We start from the raw sequence: 18,739 nt of genomic DNA, 5'->3' as shown, positions 1-18,739 counted from the left end.
AGTCTCTCTGGCTTCCGCGACGCTCACCCCTCGCCGGGCGGGGTCATCACCGCCTGGCGACACACCCCTTCGCCACCCTAGGCGCGGTGCCCACGGCGACGTCTCCGCTGGTTTGACCTGACTCGGCTTCATCAACACCGCTTGACGAGACCTTCGCCAGCGTTCCACGCGGACATAACGTCTGGCGGTGCGGGGCGTGGCGGGCCGGTTTGCCGGGATTTATGGGCCGGCGGTAATCGCGTGATTGCGCGGCGATAATACAGCGCAATGGGCTCGTCGCTGGGGGACTGATTGGTGTTGGCACGTTAAGCGCGCAGCTGGTAGACAGCATGGTGGGGCGTGCTGTCGGGACGCACAGACAGACACGTCACGTGTCACAGCCCCGGTGGACCCCCCCCCCCCCCCTCCCCCCCCCCTCTTCAAAAGAGGGAGGGACCGGGCGCTCTGCCGCAGCTGATTCTAGGAAAACCGGGACAGCCGAGGCGCGTCTAAGAGATTGGGGCTAAAGAGTCTGAGGAGAAGGGCGCGGTCCAGTGGCCTTGCTGAGATCGGCTGATGTCTCCTAAAGATGACCTCAGCGGAGCGTCCGTGTGACGGTGGTACTTGGGCGTTGCGCTGACGTTTGAAACTGCTGATCAATGAGCATGTGAGTTCGGCAAGCCTAACATGCGTGCTAGCTTGGATGGGATCCCCGAAGATATGCGTTTAGCTGTCTTGAATTAAGGCCATTTTTAAGACTCGCACAGCGTCAACCTGCCCTCATTGCCTCCACATGTTTTAATCAGAGGAATTTTCAAGACGCCGCTTCACTCCGCTCCTCACAATGTCAGATCGAAAACAGCACTACGACTGCACGGGTTCCATATGATGCGAGCAAGGCTCAATGTTTGTAAATTATTGTGCTCGACCCCTCCCCCCCCCCCCAGAAAATCTTTCCATAGAGATTTCGTCGCAAGAATAAAATGCCCGTTTTGTTTGCTTTTGGTTGACTTTGATGAATAAGTTAGGTTTGAGTGATCTTAAAAATTCCCAGGCTGGGCAGCTTGGCTGGTCTTTCGGAAGCCATCATTGAACAATATTAGTATTGTTGCTCGGCACGAATTCCTGACATACGGCTACATTCATGACGCAAGCGCATTGGATTGGAAATAAAATGAGGTATGTTACGACGCTATCGGCACCACCTTCTTTCTGCACCTCAACAGCTATGAATTCGGGACACATTAAAATGATCTCATCCCGGTCTGGAACGTTTCCAAACATCGCTTAACTTCCTCGACAATCTGGTCGTTCTTTATTGCCTGGTGTCAACGGGGCCCGTGTGTGCTAGCCACGATTTTACGGCCGAGCGAGATTACGTTGTGTGACGATCACACAACGCACGATGCTCGGGGCCGGGTATTCGATGGGTGCGGACCGTGCAGTGTCTGGCGAATGAGGGGCAACACGTGGGACTTAAACAAAACTTCGACAATCGTGGGACGCTTTGTGACCCGATACCCCCTCCATTCGGCTGGTTTAAAGGCATTTTTGACACTTCGTGCAAATCTCAACCGACAGAAATAGATGTTCGAACGTAGCAATAAGGGTCATATCCATGGGGCCATATCCAATCATATCCTTACTGGGCCTACCACGCTCAAGCTCCTTGATTGATAGCGATTAGTCATGATAATTTTGTTAGTCCTTTGTTCGAGATACATTTGTAATAAAACATCATCGCTTTCGACACACACAGTGGAGCAGGACTGCAAGTTCGACAAGCGCGTAAGATTACCATTTTACCACAAAACCATTTTAAATCAGTCTCGTATAGAATGCGCTCGTTTCCACCATACCAGAGAATGCCCATGCTCTGTACATTGGGTGCGACGAGCGACGGCTGCCTAAAGCACGTGGCCGGGCCACGGGGCGATGGGGTATACTTGGGAGCGTAACCCAATAACGATGATATCGTTAAGTCTATGTCCATGCATGGAAGATAGGCGTAATGTCCTCTCTGTCATTTCCAATCCTCCATTTCATTTCCCTGCGACTCGTCAGTTGGTGGCAGCATCGCTTCGAAAGCAGCATCAAGGCGGCTTGCAGGTCCGTTAAACACGAACGGAAAGTCGTGTATAGTGTGGTAGTGTTGCCATTGGATACGGTGCTCAGTGTATGGGGGACGACTGTGAATGGTCGGCGTGGGAGGTAATGCGCCGTAGGAGGCAACATGACTGAAGCTGTTCCTTTGTAATGGTTGGCAAGCCCGTGTCTTTTGACAACCACAAATGACAAAACCATTGCCGACGCACGTTGTTACACGTTATTTTGTTCTTCCCGTGTCACCGCCAAAAGCATGAGCATAGCCACGACTGGAATCACTGGAGTCCGTGGCGCGGCGATTTTCGGACAGATAGCTGCCTTTTCATCGCACTCCATCGCACCAAAACAGATTGGACCTCGTAAACCTGTGTGAAGTCCCCAGCAGCGGTGATTCGTGAGCGGTGAGGCTCCTGTTCCTCGCGGTGCGGTGCGTCTCCTTCCCCGAGTGGTGCCTGCAGCGGGAGTTCAGCGCTTGCCCCACTTCTGCTCCGCTTCATCGTACTAGTCTTCGCACCTTAGACATAAGTTTATACACACAGGGACGTCACACAAGTGAAGGCAAAGGGGCGTTTCACATGGTTTTCAAGTCAAATTAATTATACACCAAAACCTGACGTGCACTTCTTGTCATGACTCAAAGCATGAGCCCACCAGCGCGTGCTGTCCTGCATAACAACCCCACTGGAGAAAGGGCTAAGCCTTCCCACGGAGTAGTTTTTGTTAAATATTGTGGGGATTAAAAGCTACCATCAAACGAGTGTCCGTGCATATATCTATGGAAGAGCGAAATGTCGAACGAATGCAAATCAACCAAATTCACCGATTCCCAAATTCACAACTTGTTTATCTGGCGCAGTTAGAATGATGTAAGTAAAAAAGGCCCTTAGCCCCTGGCTTCTCAGCATTGACTGTCGCAGGCGTTCAGAATGCCAAGAATATGGGTTAAACAACGCCATCGAGCAAACATTGGTTACATTGCCAATGCTCAACGTTCCACAGCTGTGCTCATTGATGGCTGTGACCATGAGCACAGCTGCGAAGCGTCTAGTATTGGCAATATGACCAGTGTTTGCTTGACGATGTCATTGAATCAGTGCATCGTGGTATACTGAAGGTCGATAACTGTCAGCGTAATCATTATGTACATATAAAGTCGGAATGCCCGTTCGCCGTGATCGCCGACAGGCCCCGCCGACGAACGAGAGCTCGAGGTTCGTCATTGGCCAGACTCTTCACTCGGGGTCGTCCCGGTAGTCCACTGCAGCCACCCATCCATCGGAAGCTGGTGCCGCCGTTGGCGGGGCACGAGAGGGCGGCACCACGCCAGTACTGAGAAGATACCACGAGCTGGTGACTTCAGACGTTTGCGTGGGCGCCTAGAAAAATTTTCCTTTGAGCCAGAAGAAGCTCGGTTAATTTGCGCAATGGGTACCGACGAAGATTGCGAATTCTGTTGAGGTTATGGGCAAAAAAGTAGGAGTGCACTTAACGTCAATCCTTGTGTGCCAGGTGATTTTTAGCCAGACCCAGCCCGCCCCTTAGCACTGCGGCTGAGGGCCAACGCACTGACACCGGACCATAAAAACCATCTTCGGTTTGAAATTAGCGTCATCAAGCCACGTCATCTCGGCCATTCTTTCCTGTGTGCACGATTTGTGATTGCAAACCCGAATTTGCAGTTTAACATGATTTGGTCGGCTCCTTGAATTCAGCCTAAGCATAGTATACAAAACATGAGGTCTATCTTGAAAATGAGCGAAAATGATTTGCCTAATTTCCACTTCAATTTTATTTGTAGTTGATTAGGATTTAAGATGACCCCGTTTCACCAAAAAATCAGCAAATATGTCAAAATAATGCAGCAGTGTGCATGTTTCATGTCTTCCTTAGCTAACCGTTCACCGTTCACCTACGTAAATATGTGTATGTCTGTAGAGAGAATGTTCCACATTTAAAGATATTGAAGCAATTATCAGATATGATGAAATTAGCACACTTATAACTGTTGGTATACTTTTAGGTGGAAAAGGCTGTTCTAGACAATACAATCTCTCTGTTTAGCAAATATGCTCCTCAAACAGCATTGTGTGATTACGTCATTATTTCTTGCATAACAATGATTGAGAGCCAATTGACGGTCGTTTTACCTGAGAATTGTGCCCACGAACGCCAGATATGAACGACTCGATAGTTATATTTTGTTGTTCCTTGAGCGCCGCGTGCCGATGGAATGGCAGGATATGAGCGATGTTATTGGGGCGGTATGGATACCCGAATGATCTTGAAATAGTCTCGCTAAATATTTTACATACCTCCGCGGGCGAGTAGCTCAGAGATTAGAACGGTTGGGGTCTTAAGAAGAGCAGGGCTGTGAACTGTACCAAATGATCTTCAAGATGGCAATTTCCGCTCAAAACCTCATACACGTGTTTTCAATCCTTTAATGTTGTAAGCTTTCGATCGTGGTTGTCAACCGACATAAGCACGTCATCGCTGACCTCGTTTGACTCTTGAGTACATAACCTATGACAACACACACCCGCAGTTGAGGAGAGCACCCCCCAGGCCTAGTTCCCTCAAAATGTTGTGGCTATGGCGGGGCCGCGAACGACGCTAACCGGTCAGGGGACACAAACTTCAGTATGACGAGGATAGGACGACGGCACGCTCTGTGGAGGTGCAGGGTTCGCTGGTCTTACTTCTGGGACTGATGTGGCGGGCTGTCCCGGCTCTGTGCTGCCTGGAGAAGTCGCTTTCTGAGGCCTTTCCCGGTACTTTGCCCGTTAGACTGATTCATTTCCAGACAGCCGTCATCCTCTCCGTGCTCATTGGACTTTCACTCAGGTCCATGTTCTTGGCGCGCCCAGCCTCTCTCTTCTTTCCTCTTCGTCTTCAGTTTGCGCCCTCCTCTGCCCAGCCCCGCGCCTTCTCACTCGCTTCGGAAGTTCATCAGGACCTTTCTTGTGGCTCTTCCTGCAATCAGTCTGTCTCGCGTGTCTGGCAGCAGGTCTTGATTTGCCCCCGGCGCGCGTTCTCCGTCCGCCATCGCCCCTGGCCCATCCGGAATGCGTCCGGCCTGGGTCTTCATTTCCGTTCAAGCGCCGCGATGTCTTTTCACGTTTGCCATTCCACCAGCCGCCTAATCAAGCCGTTCTCGCACTCTAAGGCATGTTGACCAGCGTATTTTACGTCTCGCTTTCAAAGCGATCGGCTAAATGGCATCTTACAAATGTGGACTTTTCCGCACCGCCCGTCTTAACCATGTGCTAGTCCCACCGCCATACGTCACTTGTATATGTTCCCCTTCCTCGCAATTTGTCGAACGTTTCGACAATAATCATTCTGTTTGTATTGGCCACCAATTCATAGCGCCCAAACCCCTCGTGTCGCGTGCCTTTTAATTAGGATGGAACAAACGAAGCCTCGTGCCATAATATATTTGAGCTATCACCGGGAGAATGAAGATATGTGTCCCGAACAAGGTCTTGACCTTTTTATGACGTACGAGGCTCTTTGCAGGGTTCCGTTGGCTATAACATTTTACATGCACTGCACATAATGACTTTAGTTCATGTCATCTATCAGCACTTTCAATTCGATTTGGTTAAAAGGTGATGTATTGCTTCAGTCGGATCGGGTTCATTCCACCTGGTAACATGCAGACAGACAACCGGCGCTGAAACTAGTAGCGTAAATTCGTGTGACGTCAATGTTCTCATATCGGCGTGATATCATGCCTTATCCCCATGCATGCATTAGCTCAGATTGAAGTTTTTCGAGCGGTGCTCGCGTTGTGCGATCTCGGAATGCTAGAAAAGCATCCATCTCTTCAGTATTCTCCTCTGTTCAGTCTTCCATCAGTCATTGCAATCTTTCCGCCGGCGTCCCCAATTCTGTTTCGAACGCGGTGCTTCTAACGCTTGAAAGCACCTTCATCAGACGACTCAGCCGTCGAAGCTGAAAGCGAATTCTGCCCTCGTGACAGGCGATCTTGAATCGCCAGAATTAAATCGAACGCTCAGGTCAAATTCATGCCACAATCAGGCGGAGAACATAGAAAATTCGGATGACGCAAAGCTGACTGACGAGCTGGAGCGCCCAGTCTTGGCGCCGGATTGTCTACAGCCAAGGGAGATGAGAGAGAAAGGGCAGCTTGAAAGGCTTTCTTCTTAAAGAGAACCTATAGTTGGGTCGCTTAAGCAAAGCGGTTTTAAAAACCATGTTTTCCGTGATGATTTCTATGCCTTAACGGCTACCACTTTTGTTACTCAATCAATGTGTGCGTTGCGAAGAATTGACTGCGAATGGGTGTCATTTGGGTGTTGTCAGTGCGTCCCTCATTTCTAGTCTTTTGACTTCAATGTAAACCAGCCAAACCGCTATCGAATCGCATGCGAGCGCCATTCACGCTAATTTCAGTATCATTTCGAACCTACGCAGCCTTGATTCCTAGTGTTGAATCACACTACCGTATCAAATGGCAATGGCGTTGTGAGTGTCATTTCACTGACATCTTCAGGTCCGTCACTGTCATCACTGTCACATCAAGTGCCATTTTTAACGGCAGCGTAATTTGGACACGAGAAACAAAGGACTCTTTGTCGCTGTAAAGTAACACTGACAAGGATTTGAGTGTATTATTCGACACCAGTTACAGCAGTTGCCACTCAAGCTAAAGGAGTTAAATGAAATGAATTAATGTAATTACCACCAACATTAGATACATTTCCGCACTCGATCTGCTTGCAATGCATAGGCAGCCTTCTATATTGCGTTCAATTAGAACCGAAACATTCACATTCTTAAGGTGATCTCTGGACGCAATTGAAGCAGAAACATGCATTTTTACCAGCCTTCCTGATGTCCAGTACTAAAATTGATGACCTTGTTGCACCTTAAGTCGCCATTTGTGGAAGCAAATTACTTATAAAATAGTGCACAAACGCCATATAATCTGGACTCGGCTTGCTGAATCACTGGGAAGGAAAGGGAAACATTTGGAAAAAAACTGGGAACATCGGGAAACACATTTACAGATACTATACGCCCGTTAACATTGGCTGCCGAAATGTCGGACTTCATCGACTTCATGTTTTGTATAGCTACGCAACGTCGGACGACTCACATGATTATTATCCCCTAGCCGAACCGCGCCACGAGGAGCGTCTGACTGGCATGCTATCAGCGTAATCGGGCTATTCTGTTACGCCATAGCCACTACATTTATGTCAATCCCTGGGTGCCCATCAAGGCGAAACGTCTATCCACTTTAGCCTTGTGCTCTTGGCATTCGACGTAATATGTTTTAAAGGTGGACCAGTTAGATTCGAGGGTGTCTCAGATAAATAGAATGCAGTGGGACAGTAAGCACCTGACTGCAGAGTGCTTCTACACTGTGCGGGTTAAATATCCGTGCTCTCACAGATAATCGAGCCCGCAGTGCCTGTCAAGAAACGAATATGACTCAAGCATTTCTACAGCCACGATATCTGTACCAGAGGCGCTATTTCATTCAGCAGCTTTTTCTCGTTCCTCAGCATGTGAGAACGCTTTTCGCCAGCTGGCTGTTTAAGATTCTGTCGAGCTGTATCGAGCTGCGACAGCTGGGACTGAGCTGGGCTGCAAATCAGACCATGTGTCAGAGGCGAGGGAAGACTCTCGGTCGGAGGCGAGGGAAGACGTATTTCAGAAGCGAGGGAAGACGCGTGGGCAGAGACAAGAAGACGCTTGACCGGAAAGAAAACATCAGTGGGGAGCGAGAGCGCGGGAAGAATGGGTGTGACAGGGGCCGGTGTCCCGAAACTCTTTGGAAAGTTCTCACAGACAGTAAAGGTGCTGACTGGAAAGAAATAGCCAACTTAGCTCCTCCTTTCCAACTTGGGAGAACTTTCAGTGCTCCTGGTGAGGGGTGAAGAAAGACACCATACCACAATCAATGGAAGACCCTCGGTCACAGGCACCGGAAGACTCTCCGTGGAGACAAGCGGGAGTTCTACACCAGAGGTCGCACCCGGGGTACTCTTGACATCTCGCCTGAGGCGGATCGCGCCACCCCGTGACCACTCTCGGCTCCTCGCGCCGCCGCACCGCCCAGTGAGCGCCGCGTCATTGCCGAGCGGGCAGTTTCACAAGTGTGAGGAACCCTCCCCGTCGGAACCGGGGCGAGGCCGATCCCGTGGTGGCCGGCCCTCGGCCGGAACGAGTCCCCGCCGGGCGGCTGTGCTGGCGAGGCGAGGCGAGCCGGTTTGGCGGCTCGCGCCGGGGCCTCGGCCGGAACGAGTCTCGGCCGGCCGGCTGTACTGGCGGGGCGAGGCGAGCTGGTTTGGCGGCTGTGCTGGCGGGGCGAGGCGAGCCGGTTTGGCGGCTCGCGCTGCCGCCGCGCCGGCAGCGAGCCCCGCCGGCCCGGGGCCGATCGATCGATGGTCTGAGCTCTCCTCCGACGCCGGGCCGTAAATATGGACCGGCCGAACGGCACCCGCCACCGCGCGGTCCGGTCCGGACGGGCACGGTTGCTGTGGTCCGGTCCGGACGGGGTGCGGCCGCTGTGGTCTGGTCCAGACGAGCACGGCCGCTGTGGTCCGGTCCAGACGAGCACGGCCGCTGTGGTCCGGTCCGGACGGGGTGCGGCCGCTGTGGTCCGGTCCGGACCGGGTGCGGCCGCTGTGGTCCGGTCCGGACGGGGTACGGCCGCTGTAGTTTGCCCCAGACGGCCACAGTCGCCGCGGTCTGGCGCAAAAGGGGCTCAGCCGCTGTGGTCCGGTCTAAACGGGGCTCAGTCGCTGTGGTTAGAGATACCACTTTGGAGCTGTTTTAACCCGAACATTGCGGGCCCGCCGACTTAAAAGTAGCTGTGTGAAAAAGTGAAAAGTGACTACTGGTATGAATGACTTCGGTACAGACGAACGTTTTTGATTGGCACAGCGGGCGGCAACGGCCAGTGACCGGGAAGTGCATTGGTTGAAGTTTGATCCAGTGCGCCGTATTAGGCCATGCGATACGACATTTTTCAAAGCCAAAGTGGGCCTCGAAAAAAGCATTGTGGTAAGCACCATAGGGGAGAAAGCAGTCATGGTATAACGTTTCGTTGAATAGGCGTGATAATAGTCTCATATTTGCGTGCATTTTTTTCATTAGAGTGTTTTAAGCTTTCGTGGCATATATCACGCAAGAATTTTGGCAAATAAGTGTGTTGCAAATATTATAAAACGCTCACGTTGTAAAAATCGCGCCAAATTAAATGTATTGATTTTATAGTGTTGAGCAGGTAGTTCAATGAGATTTCTCCCGCAGGGGCACCTAATTTAAATTAAAATTATGAGCTACTCAGAGGAAAACTTGCTAGAGCTGCGGAAAGCTTGCTAGATTCGTGCTTTTGTTTTTGTTTTTATAAGTTTATTCCGAGTGGTTTGCATGGGTGATTTCGGATTCAGAGCACCCGCTAAGCATAGCTTGTTGCGTATACCCCAAACCCACCACCCAAGTCGTGCGGCCTAGTATAACGGAGAATTTTGCCTCCGCCCCTTTGCCGGACAGGTCTGCGGAGGTTTGTACGTGCCGTACAATGTTGCGGCACTGCCGCCCCGGGCCTGGGTTGACCCTCGTTGGCCAGTTGCCAGCTGACCTTTGCACGTCGGTCGGGTCAAACAATGCGCCCACTGGGACTCGTGCACAGCGCCGCTGGATTAAGAGCCCAGCATCTTTCCCCTAGACCACGGAGGCGACTTGAGATCTGCGGACTTTCATTTGCTTACTTTCACTTTCGGCTGCACGAATTTTGTACCGTTTTGGCCTTACCACGGGCCCCATGGGATTTTAGTACCACTTGCAAGCTTGCTCATGAAGCGAGGAATTGCTCACTTTTAGCTTATTTCTACACTTGTATGTGTGTTTTCCTATCATATCAAAACTTACAAAACGCAAATTTAAACCACCAAACCAAAAACAAAAGCTTAAACAAATCCGCCATTCCCGGTGCAGTTTATTCAACAATTCATTGGCCTGCTTTCCGATTGGCCAGCTGGCTTCCTAGTCAAAAGCAATTTGTGAAATAAAAAACCGCGGATTAATCAGTCACAAAAACCAAAAAATTGCAACTCACAGCATATACACGAGTCAGAGACACTCTACCCAGCTGTAAAAAGGATTTTGGACAAACAGTGTAGTTGTGATAGAAAAAATGTGCTGGACCGGAACCTTACAGGCGGAGAATAAATCCAGCGACGTTCTGGAGCGGCACAAAGGGCACCTAGCAGCGGCCATAGCCACTTTGGGGCATGAACCCATAGCGCTCTATGTAAATGGAAACCTGGGATTGGACCCTGAAGCTGCTTGGGGCTCCCGGCACATAGCTTGTACCCGTTGTGTTCCTCTCCCCTCCGCTTATAAAGATCCGATGGAACTTGGTACGATCATTAGGAAACTGGGCAGAATATGATACTCGGGATAAATGTGGCACTATGCATTCCTTTCATATGATGTCTATTGTCATTTTAAGCCGTCTAAAGAACTTCATTATCCCACGAAAGCCTCGGCATGGACGACACAGTGTAGGACTAAGTGACACGCGGTCATAATGCACCCTCTCACACAAAATATGAATTAGTCCTATTTTATGGCTTCCCCGTAGCAGACAGCTCATTTATAAGCGCAACTTTAAGAAGTAAGCGTCTGCGTCTTAGGCCCTTAAGCGTCTAACGAAATTTCCCATCAAGATGTGTTCCTACTCATTTACCTACCAGCCGACATGCGGCGCACGATCTATGAGTGCAAAATAATTTTGCTGCCTTTGCGACGAGTATCTGTTTGACCAACTACACTTTCGTAGTATAGTGAAGTGTCGAGAGCTCATGATAGTGATTAATTCTGGAGGGTTTGTCAAATGTATGCGCTTAAGTAGGTGCCAGTGTTCTCGCTTATTTGTTTACATCTCCTGCTTCACGCCGTCAGACAGCACGTATTCTGCTTCACGCCATTAGACAGGCAAGTCCTTCTTTATGTGTTTACACTTGCTACGTGGCGGTGTAACGCAGGTAAGAGGGCGCTATGGGTAAGACTGATTGAACTGCACATAATCTGGACTTACTTAAGCAGCGGGGCATTTCGCTATGACGGCGTTGTGTTCCGTAACATGAGCATTGAAGGGCTAATGCAAGGAGCAAACGCGGCACTATTTAATTTGTTTGCAACTTCTACAGCTAAAATACGTCTTGCCGGAACCAGAATGTTCGTTATGTTTCTGTAAGAACTACGGGTTACGTACGTGCCCAGTTCGTATATTTATACGGATTTGGGTCTTGCGCTTGGTTCTAAATTCATAGATTACATACGAATATAAGATACGCTGCAAAAAGTCGCACAGACACGCCGAAGTCGTAGTCACGCAACAAGTGTCTGGCCCGGGTACGCTCAGGGTTTGATTTCAAATAATTAAGTATATTCACAGTTTTGTGCTGTGAAACTGGACCACGGTTTGATCATTGAAGTAAGTTAACAATCCCATCAGCAGAGATTATCAGTTTGTAATGGCAGTAAATGTACCATGGGAACCGACATTAAAGTCGCATCGGAGAGAACCATACTGCTGACCCGAAAATTCCCGACTGGATGGTGTGGGCAGCGCTCGCGCAAAAGCACTGCTTAGCGTGGGCGCTGATCCTGGAATTTCGTCTCATCAAAACACTCGTATAAAATTTAAAAACAAAAAAGAAGTGAGACCCAATCATCCACACAGAAGCACAGCCGCCTGGTAGCGGAAGTCCCGTAGCCCACGTCTGCCTCATCCGATGCATGCCCTGAACAGCATTGATTACCGGTGTCGTATGTTTTCGCGAAGCCCGCCATGTGCACGCATGCATTCCGTGCCGGTTAGGGGTCGAGAATCCTGCCACGCTCCGCTCACTGAGTCATACGGTGGTCTCAGACACGGGCATAGTGTCACCGACTTTACTGTATGTCAGTCTGGTAGAAAAGAAGTGGTTGTCGACAAAAATCGAATGTTTAGGAGACATACGCACTGCACGAGGTCAGTGCCCTCCGATTACGTTTTTAGCGGCTCTGCCTTCCACTTGGACCGTTGCAAGCTTACAGGTGGGCAACCTGCCGTTCGGGGTTCGAACCCAACCTTCCCTGCCACAAGACACGCCTTCTTACCCAGGATCGGCATGTCTGGAGTATGCACCGGACACCAGGCGCGTGCGTGCCCGGCGAGGCGAGGCGTGTGATGCTGGCGCTCCCTGACACCAGGCTCGGACGCGTGCGGGCCCGGCGAGGAGCGGCACGTGAAGCTGACGCTCCCTGGCGCCAGGCCCGAAAGCGTGCGGGCCCGGCGAGGCGAGGAGTGTGGTGTTGACGCTCCGTGACCCCAGGTCCGGACGCGTGCGGACCCGGCGAGGCGAGGAGTGTGGTGTTGACGCTCCCCGTCCGCTCCAGGTGTACCCTCCCGACGCTGCAGCGGCGTCACATGGCCATCGCACGGCTCAAGCACCCGGCCAACTTTGGCCGAACCGCCAAACAAGTCAAACTGTTCGTGCTTGTGCTTGTACCCAGCAAGGAGGTGAGTGGCGCGCCAGTGCGCACGGCTTGTCCGCCGGCCTGCGATGGAGTCGACGGCGAAGGCTTCCGGCGTTGCACGCACCTCTGGACACGGCCAGGCGACGACAACGACGACGATGACGGCGACGCTATTGATCGAAGGCGACGTGCCGTGCCGTTGATCGGTTCGACGTCGAGAAAGGGACGGTTTTCTCGCCGCTCCCTTCACCGGCTGCACACTGGCGCCTGTAGACCTGGCTCTGCGTCGCCGGAGAGTCTCTTGGCTTACCGGTCCCGGAATGGCGCGAAGGATGCGCACGCCGCGGCTTAGTACATACATGGTCATTCACGTAAGGAGCGGTGTGGGCATAACAGTGGCCTGTCTGCCACTGGAGCTTTTGTGTGAATAACATCCTATAATAATGTCGCCAATTGCCGTGAAACGCAGGTGGCGTGCCCCTTTTGGTTATAAGTATCATGGTATCGTATCAACCAGAGTAAAACATTGAAGGTAAATTGGCTCAGTTAAAACGTTTGACTTCCCTTTTCTTAGTACGGCCAGCAAATCATGTTTTGAGACTGTGGCTGATGAAAGCCTCAAATCTCATAGCCCTGAAAAAACACTATTGCAGTGCCTGTCATTGCAATGCTGTGAATTTTTTTACAATGGCATAATTGTAAATTATATAAAAGTAATTCAGCTACTGGCTTTTCGACAACATGAGCTGGAGGGTCTGATGTTGAGTGAGTGACCTTCAATATACCAGGCGATACCGGTTTCACGACGTCGCAATGCTAAATAACGCTTATATTGACGTTACTCAAGACATGTCCTGGCATCTCAATGCGAATTTTGAACACCCGACGACAAAGCTAGAGCAGGCGACGCCCGGTTTATTATTAGAGCCGGCCTGGCAACACCGTGTCGGCTCAGAGGCTGGGTGCGCAGGTCACCAACTACAGAGTGGCTTTAGCCTTGGGACCGACCACATTGAATACAGGCCTGCTGCCGACTGCTTATGGCAATCCGCATTCTAACGTCGCTTAACCAGTGCCTCCTGTTAGATGAAACATCGTTTACTCAATAAAGGCCTTAAACTCATAAAAGTTTGTATCGCTCGTCTCCTGTACAGTCCGTGAGGATGTCAGAGCTTTGCCGAGATATCACAGAGTAAAAAGCAGTATCTCAGCGTTACTTTTGGATAAGCAAGTCATCAAAGCATTATTTCTACAACCCTGGCGCACACCGTCTCGCTTATTTGCATCCGGCGATGGGAAAGCTATCGCGGCCCGAGTATTGTATTTCATGCAAAATGGCTTCGTTGGAACGAGACACCGGTTTTCCCATTTCTTATCAGTTATAAACGTGGTTCAACACTATGCACGTGCACTTATCTCTGCTTTCCGAAGAGTTCACCGGCATTCCCTTCCTTCACCGCACGCCGCTTTCAGACGTCGACTCCGATTGCCCTCAGCTGGGCGCAACCGGCGCATCTGTCGTGCCTACAAAGCCGGCGGCCTGGCGGCACTCAGTGGCGCGGTCCGGCCAGCTCGCCAGTGCCCTAACGTGGCGTTCATTGAACCATTCAAGCTCGCACCTCAGTTAATGCGACACATTCGGTCGGATTAGGGACCGCTTGGCTGCGCAAAGCCCCGGCCACAGCCGCGGATCAGGCTCGCAGCAAATCTAATGCCCGGGGGCGGTGTGAGCGCGCATGCGGGGCGGGCGCCGGGTAGACGAGAGATGCGGCAGCCGTGTGTCACGTCGTGCGCCGGGTAGACGAGAGCTGCGGCAGCCATGTGTTACGTCGTGCGCCGGGTAGACGAGAGCTCTGGTAGCCATGTGTCACGTCGTGCGCCGGGTAGACGAAAGCTGCGGCAGCCGTGCGTTACGTCGTGCGCCGGGGAGACAAGAGCTGCGGCAGCCGCAGCCATGTGTTACGTCGTGCGCCGGTTAGACAAGAGCGCGGCAGCCGTGTGTTACGTCGTGCGCCGGGAAGACAAGAGCGCGGCAGCCATGTGTAACGTCTTGCGCCAGGTAGACAAGAGCGCGGCAGCCATGTGTTACGTCGTGCGCCGGGTAGACGAGAGCTGCAGCAGCCGTGTGTTACGTCGTGCGCCGGGTAAACGAGAGCTGCGGCAGCCATGTGTAACGTCGTGCGCCGGGTAGACGAGAGCTGTGGTAGCCATGTGTTACGTCGTGCGCCGGGTAGACGAAAGCTGCGGCAGCCGTGTGTTACGTCGTGCGCCGGGTAGACGAGAGCTGCGGCAGCCGTGTGTTACGTCGTGCGCCGGGTAGACAAGAGCGCGGCGGCCATGTGTTACGTCGTGCGCCGGGTAGACGAGAGCTGCGGCAGCCGTGTGTTACGTCGTGCGCCGGGTAGACGAGAGCTGCGGCAGCCATGTGTTACGTCGTGAGCTCGAGTCCGTCAGCGGAGGCTGCTCAGAGCGACGTGAGTGACGTCATGTGGTTGGCGGGGTGCGCACACGCTCGCTGGGACAGTCGGCGGACGACAGGGTCGCAAAGTAGCTTTCTTCCAGCGTCATTTTTTCCGCTACGAATATCTCGGCGACATCCCACAGCGCCATCTCGCCTAGCGGTATCAGTGTTGTGCAATGGCGTATGGAACTGGCGCGGGAGAAGACCATCCCAGCGGTGTTTTATCGCTTGATTTCCCGGTTATTCTTGACACCCGATTATGGGCGCCAGCAAGTTAAACGTTAGAAAGGATAACATGCACTTACGCGAGTCGGTGAACTGATCCCCGGTAAACGCGATTTACTTTTATCAGCTGCGTGGGTGAGATCGGATAGAGAGAACATTGTCAGTCTCATATTGCAGCTTTCAGGAGGAGACTCCCCAGTGGCACGATGCCTGAAAAAAAGACATTATTTGAAACAAAACAAAAAACGAAAATAAGATAGAAAATATTCAAGACGCAATGTAACCGCGTTCCTTCCGTTTCTGCATGCGCTGAGCGGCCAGAGAGCCGCCCCCGACGTGTGGACATTGCGCCAGGTAGTGGGAGCATGCGGTCGGTTCCAAGATTAAAGTCGCCCTGTACCTGGTGACCTGCACACCCAGCCTCTGAATAGTGTTGCCAGGCCGGTTCTGGTAATAAATCGGGCGGCGTCCGCCCTGGCTTTGTCGTCGCGTGTTCGGGATTCGTATCGAGATGTCAGGACAGGTCTTCCTTGATTTTGACAGTGCCGATCTGGCAGCTATGGCTGCTGTCGATGCCATGGACGTAACTCCAGAAGGTGACGTGACTCTGTAAGGAAGCACTAAAAGCCCAGCCTGGCTTCGGATTTCGGCCAGCCTTCCATCGCTTTGATCAGCCACAAGAGTTGTATGACACTCGAAATGGTCACCGAATTCAGGGTTCATGCTGTCGTCAAGCCTACCAGATGTAGCAAGCGGGCTGAGGTGTCACACAACGTCCAGGCACATGCTGGAGGAGTTTGGAATAAGTGCCAAAAAAGGCTAAAATCCTGATAACTGTGCATAAGTTTGTTTTTCGCGATACCTGATTCCAGAAATTGCGGATCCATGCAGCCGGGCCACATACGTTTACCCATTTTCCATTGGTATAGCCATGCGTCTACCCGCCACTATCCATTGCACGTTGGTATCAATGGAACTTGAATTTAAGCATAATGCATCCGTATGCCCAACATTTCAGAAAATTTAACTTAGGTTGTTGCAATACATGGAAAGAGCAGACTCGAATGACCAATTTGCATCTACACCTCTGGCGATTATCCCCGGACGCAAACGCTTTACGCTCCGGATCACCCTCCCAATGCATCTCTTCAAATGCGATATGCTCTTAACGACTTTTAACTTCTCACACCCAAGGACAGCTCATTGCCAGCGCCATCAAATTGGGCCGAATTACCCAATCATTGCTAAGTAATTAAGCATGACGATGTCATCCCCAGGCGCCGCTCTGATGCATAGCATCAAATTCCTTCTAAATTCAAGCGATGCTCACAAAACATGAACGATACGTTTAGGGGATTTGGGTGACCCACCCGGCATCTCCTAGCGTTCTATTCGTTCAATGAATCCAGGAAAGCGGACCGATCAGCGTTGGGCTTCTCAAACATTGCACAAATTGAGTGCGAAACGCTCGTGCAGCCCTATTTGTGGAGTACTAACCATTTGGCCGAATTCGTAGAACATGGGCAGTGCAATTTCCCTGAACCTACATCGCATCCTGCCCGTGTAACATGCCAGATGGTCGTGCTGTACCCAGACGACGAAAATAAATGGGCTGATCATAAATGGTGTGAGAGACGAAAATTATGTTCATGATTACTTTGCATTCATTTAGCTGAATGGTGCCTCCTTTATGACGGATATGAACATCTGAAATTGATGCTGCTCAAAGCATGTTCAAATCACAAATGTCTAAAGAGGTAGATGGTTGGTTGTCGGCGACATTAAGTGATGCCTTGTTAGGGAGGCGATATGTGTGCGAAACGATGTCCTGAATATGTAGCCCAACTTGAACGAAATGTTGTGCATGGCTTCAATGCAGCATTACTTTGACAAGATTATTTGAACAGATGTCCAGAACTTGCATAACATGGACGATGTTAAAAGCTGACCTAAATGTTATCAACTCATTTTTGTTGTGTCAGACATGTATTCTTTGGGATCACACTAACTGTGTTCCAAATTATTGTAATTTTATGTTCATTGCCCTTATGACACAGAGGACCGTTACATTCGTAAAAAGGCGAAATAAAGTTAATAACACTAAGAAATGATATTTGTAATGGTTTAATCATTTCACTATGCAACGTATGTGACGTCATACTCAGCAGGCGGACGTTAAAGTTGACCAAACTTGACAGTTTGATATCGTCTGGCTGCCTTCTGCTTAACACCAGCCTGAAAGCTATGATGATGATGGCATATTGTTCCAATGCGTGAAGCCTTATAACGCTGGAGCAACGTATGAAGTGACATTGATGGGCAACACCTGTTATTGTGAACGGCTGTAATTGCAGCAATTGCAGCCTTCAATCTTAATCTGCAATTGCAGCCTTCAGGGACAGTCCTCGTAACGTGCATCATACATTTCTACCGACCGCTAAATGACGTGCATCATTGATTTCTACAGACCGTTAAATAACGTGTGTCATATATTTCTACAAACCGTTAAAATTGGTATGCGTTGCCACCGAAATGCATCCAACGTATACTATCACGTTGCGCACGCGTTCGCGCGTGCGGTGGAACCTATAGTTTGTAGAAACCAACGAATCATGTCCTTTGGCACGTTATGATTTTGTGGTTTTACATATATAGACGCGTCATCGTGTAGCCGTTTATTCTGCCGGCGGTATTGATGAGTAGATCTTTTAGTGGAACATAAATATTGTCTGTGTTGCGTCCCTTTGGTCACGTCTTCCACAGAACATAATCACACCCTTTTCCTGAGCATCTTGTCTCAGTCCGGCTGTAGTTTGTCATGTAGAGATAACTTTACGATAGTGCTGCATAAAGAAAACTTCTGAGGTTCTTTAAACTGGCACCAGTACCATGCCCACACCAATGCACTGGTGCCCATGTTCGTGCCCACACTATGTTCCGCACATTTTGCCACGCTGTCATTACACTCGCCCACATGTTTTGCCCAGCCGCGGTGTCACTCGGTTTGTGAAGGCCTCTCCTAGATGGCTGGCATGGATGATTCACGCAGCCCTGTGTCGTCCATCACGACACCTGGACTTAACCAGTGGCTGCTGCCAGCTGGCTGATCAGTGGCAGCTACGCTCGGCTCCGCCCCGCTCAGTGCCTGGGCGTGTCCGACGGCCCGCGGCTGACGCGCTGGCGGGGCGACGCCGTCCGCGGCCGCGCTGGTGCCGAGGAGCGCCGCCCGGGTGCGGCGGACGCTCTGGTGCCGAGGAGTGCCGCCCGGATGCGGTGGTCGTGCTGGTGCCGAGGAGTGACGCCCGGGTGCGGTGGTCGCGCTGGTGCCGAGGAGTGCCGCCCGGGTGCGGCGGGCGCGCTGGTGCCGAGGAGTGCCGCCCGGGTGCGGTGGACGCGCTGGTGCCGACGAGTGTCGCCCGGATGCGGTGGGCGCGCTGGTGCCGAGGAGTGCCGCCCGGG

General features: G+C 51.3%; 1 protein-coding gene across 1 annotated transcript in view; it reads left to right on the top strand.

The window, feature by feature from the left end:
- The window catches only part of LOC119092053 (sodium bicarbonate transporter-like protein 11), a 64,735-nt gene that overhangs the window by 10,817 nt on the left and 35,179 nt on the right, over positions 1-18,739 (top strand). The window contains 1 exon segment of the mRNA XM_037215013.1: positions 12,514-12,637. Within this exon segment, the coding sequence (XP_037070908.1) occupies positions 12,514-12,637 (124 nt within the window).

Source organism: Pollicipes pollicipes, unplaced genomic scaffold, assembly GCF_011947565.3.
Source record: "Pollicipes pollicipes isolate AB1234 unplaced genomic scaffold, Ppol_2.1 Scaffold_3447;HRSCAF=4054_pilon_pilon_pilon, whole genome shotgun sequence".
Lineage (NCBI taxonomy): Eukaryota > Metazoa > Arthropoda > Thecostraca > Pollicipedomorpha > Pollicipedidae > Pollicipes > Pollicipes pollicipes.
The sequence above is the reverse complement of the archived record's forward strand: the minus strand, read 5'-3'. Positions and strand labels throughout refer to the sequence as shown.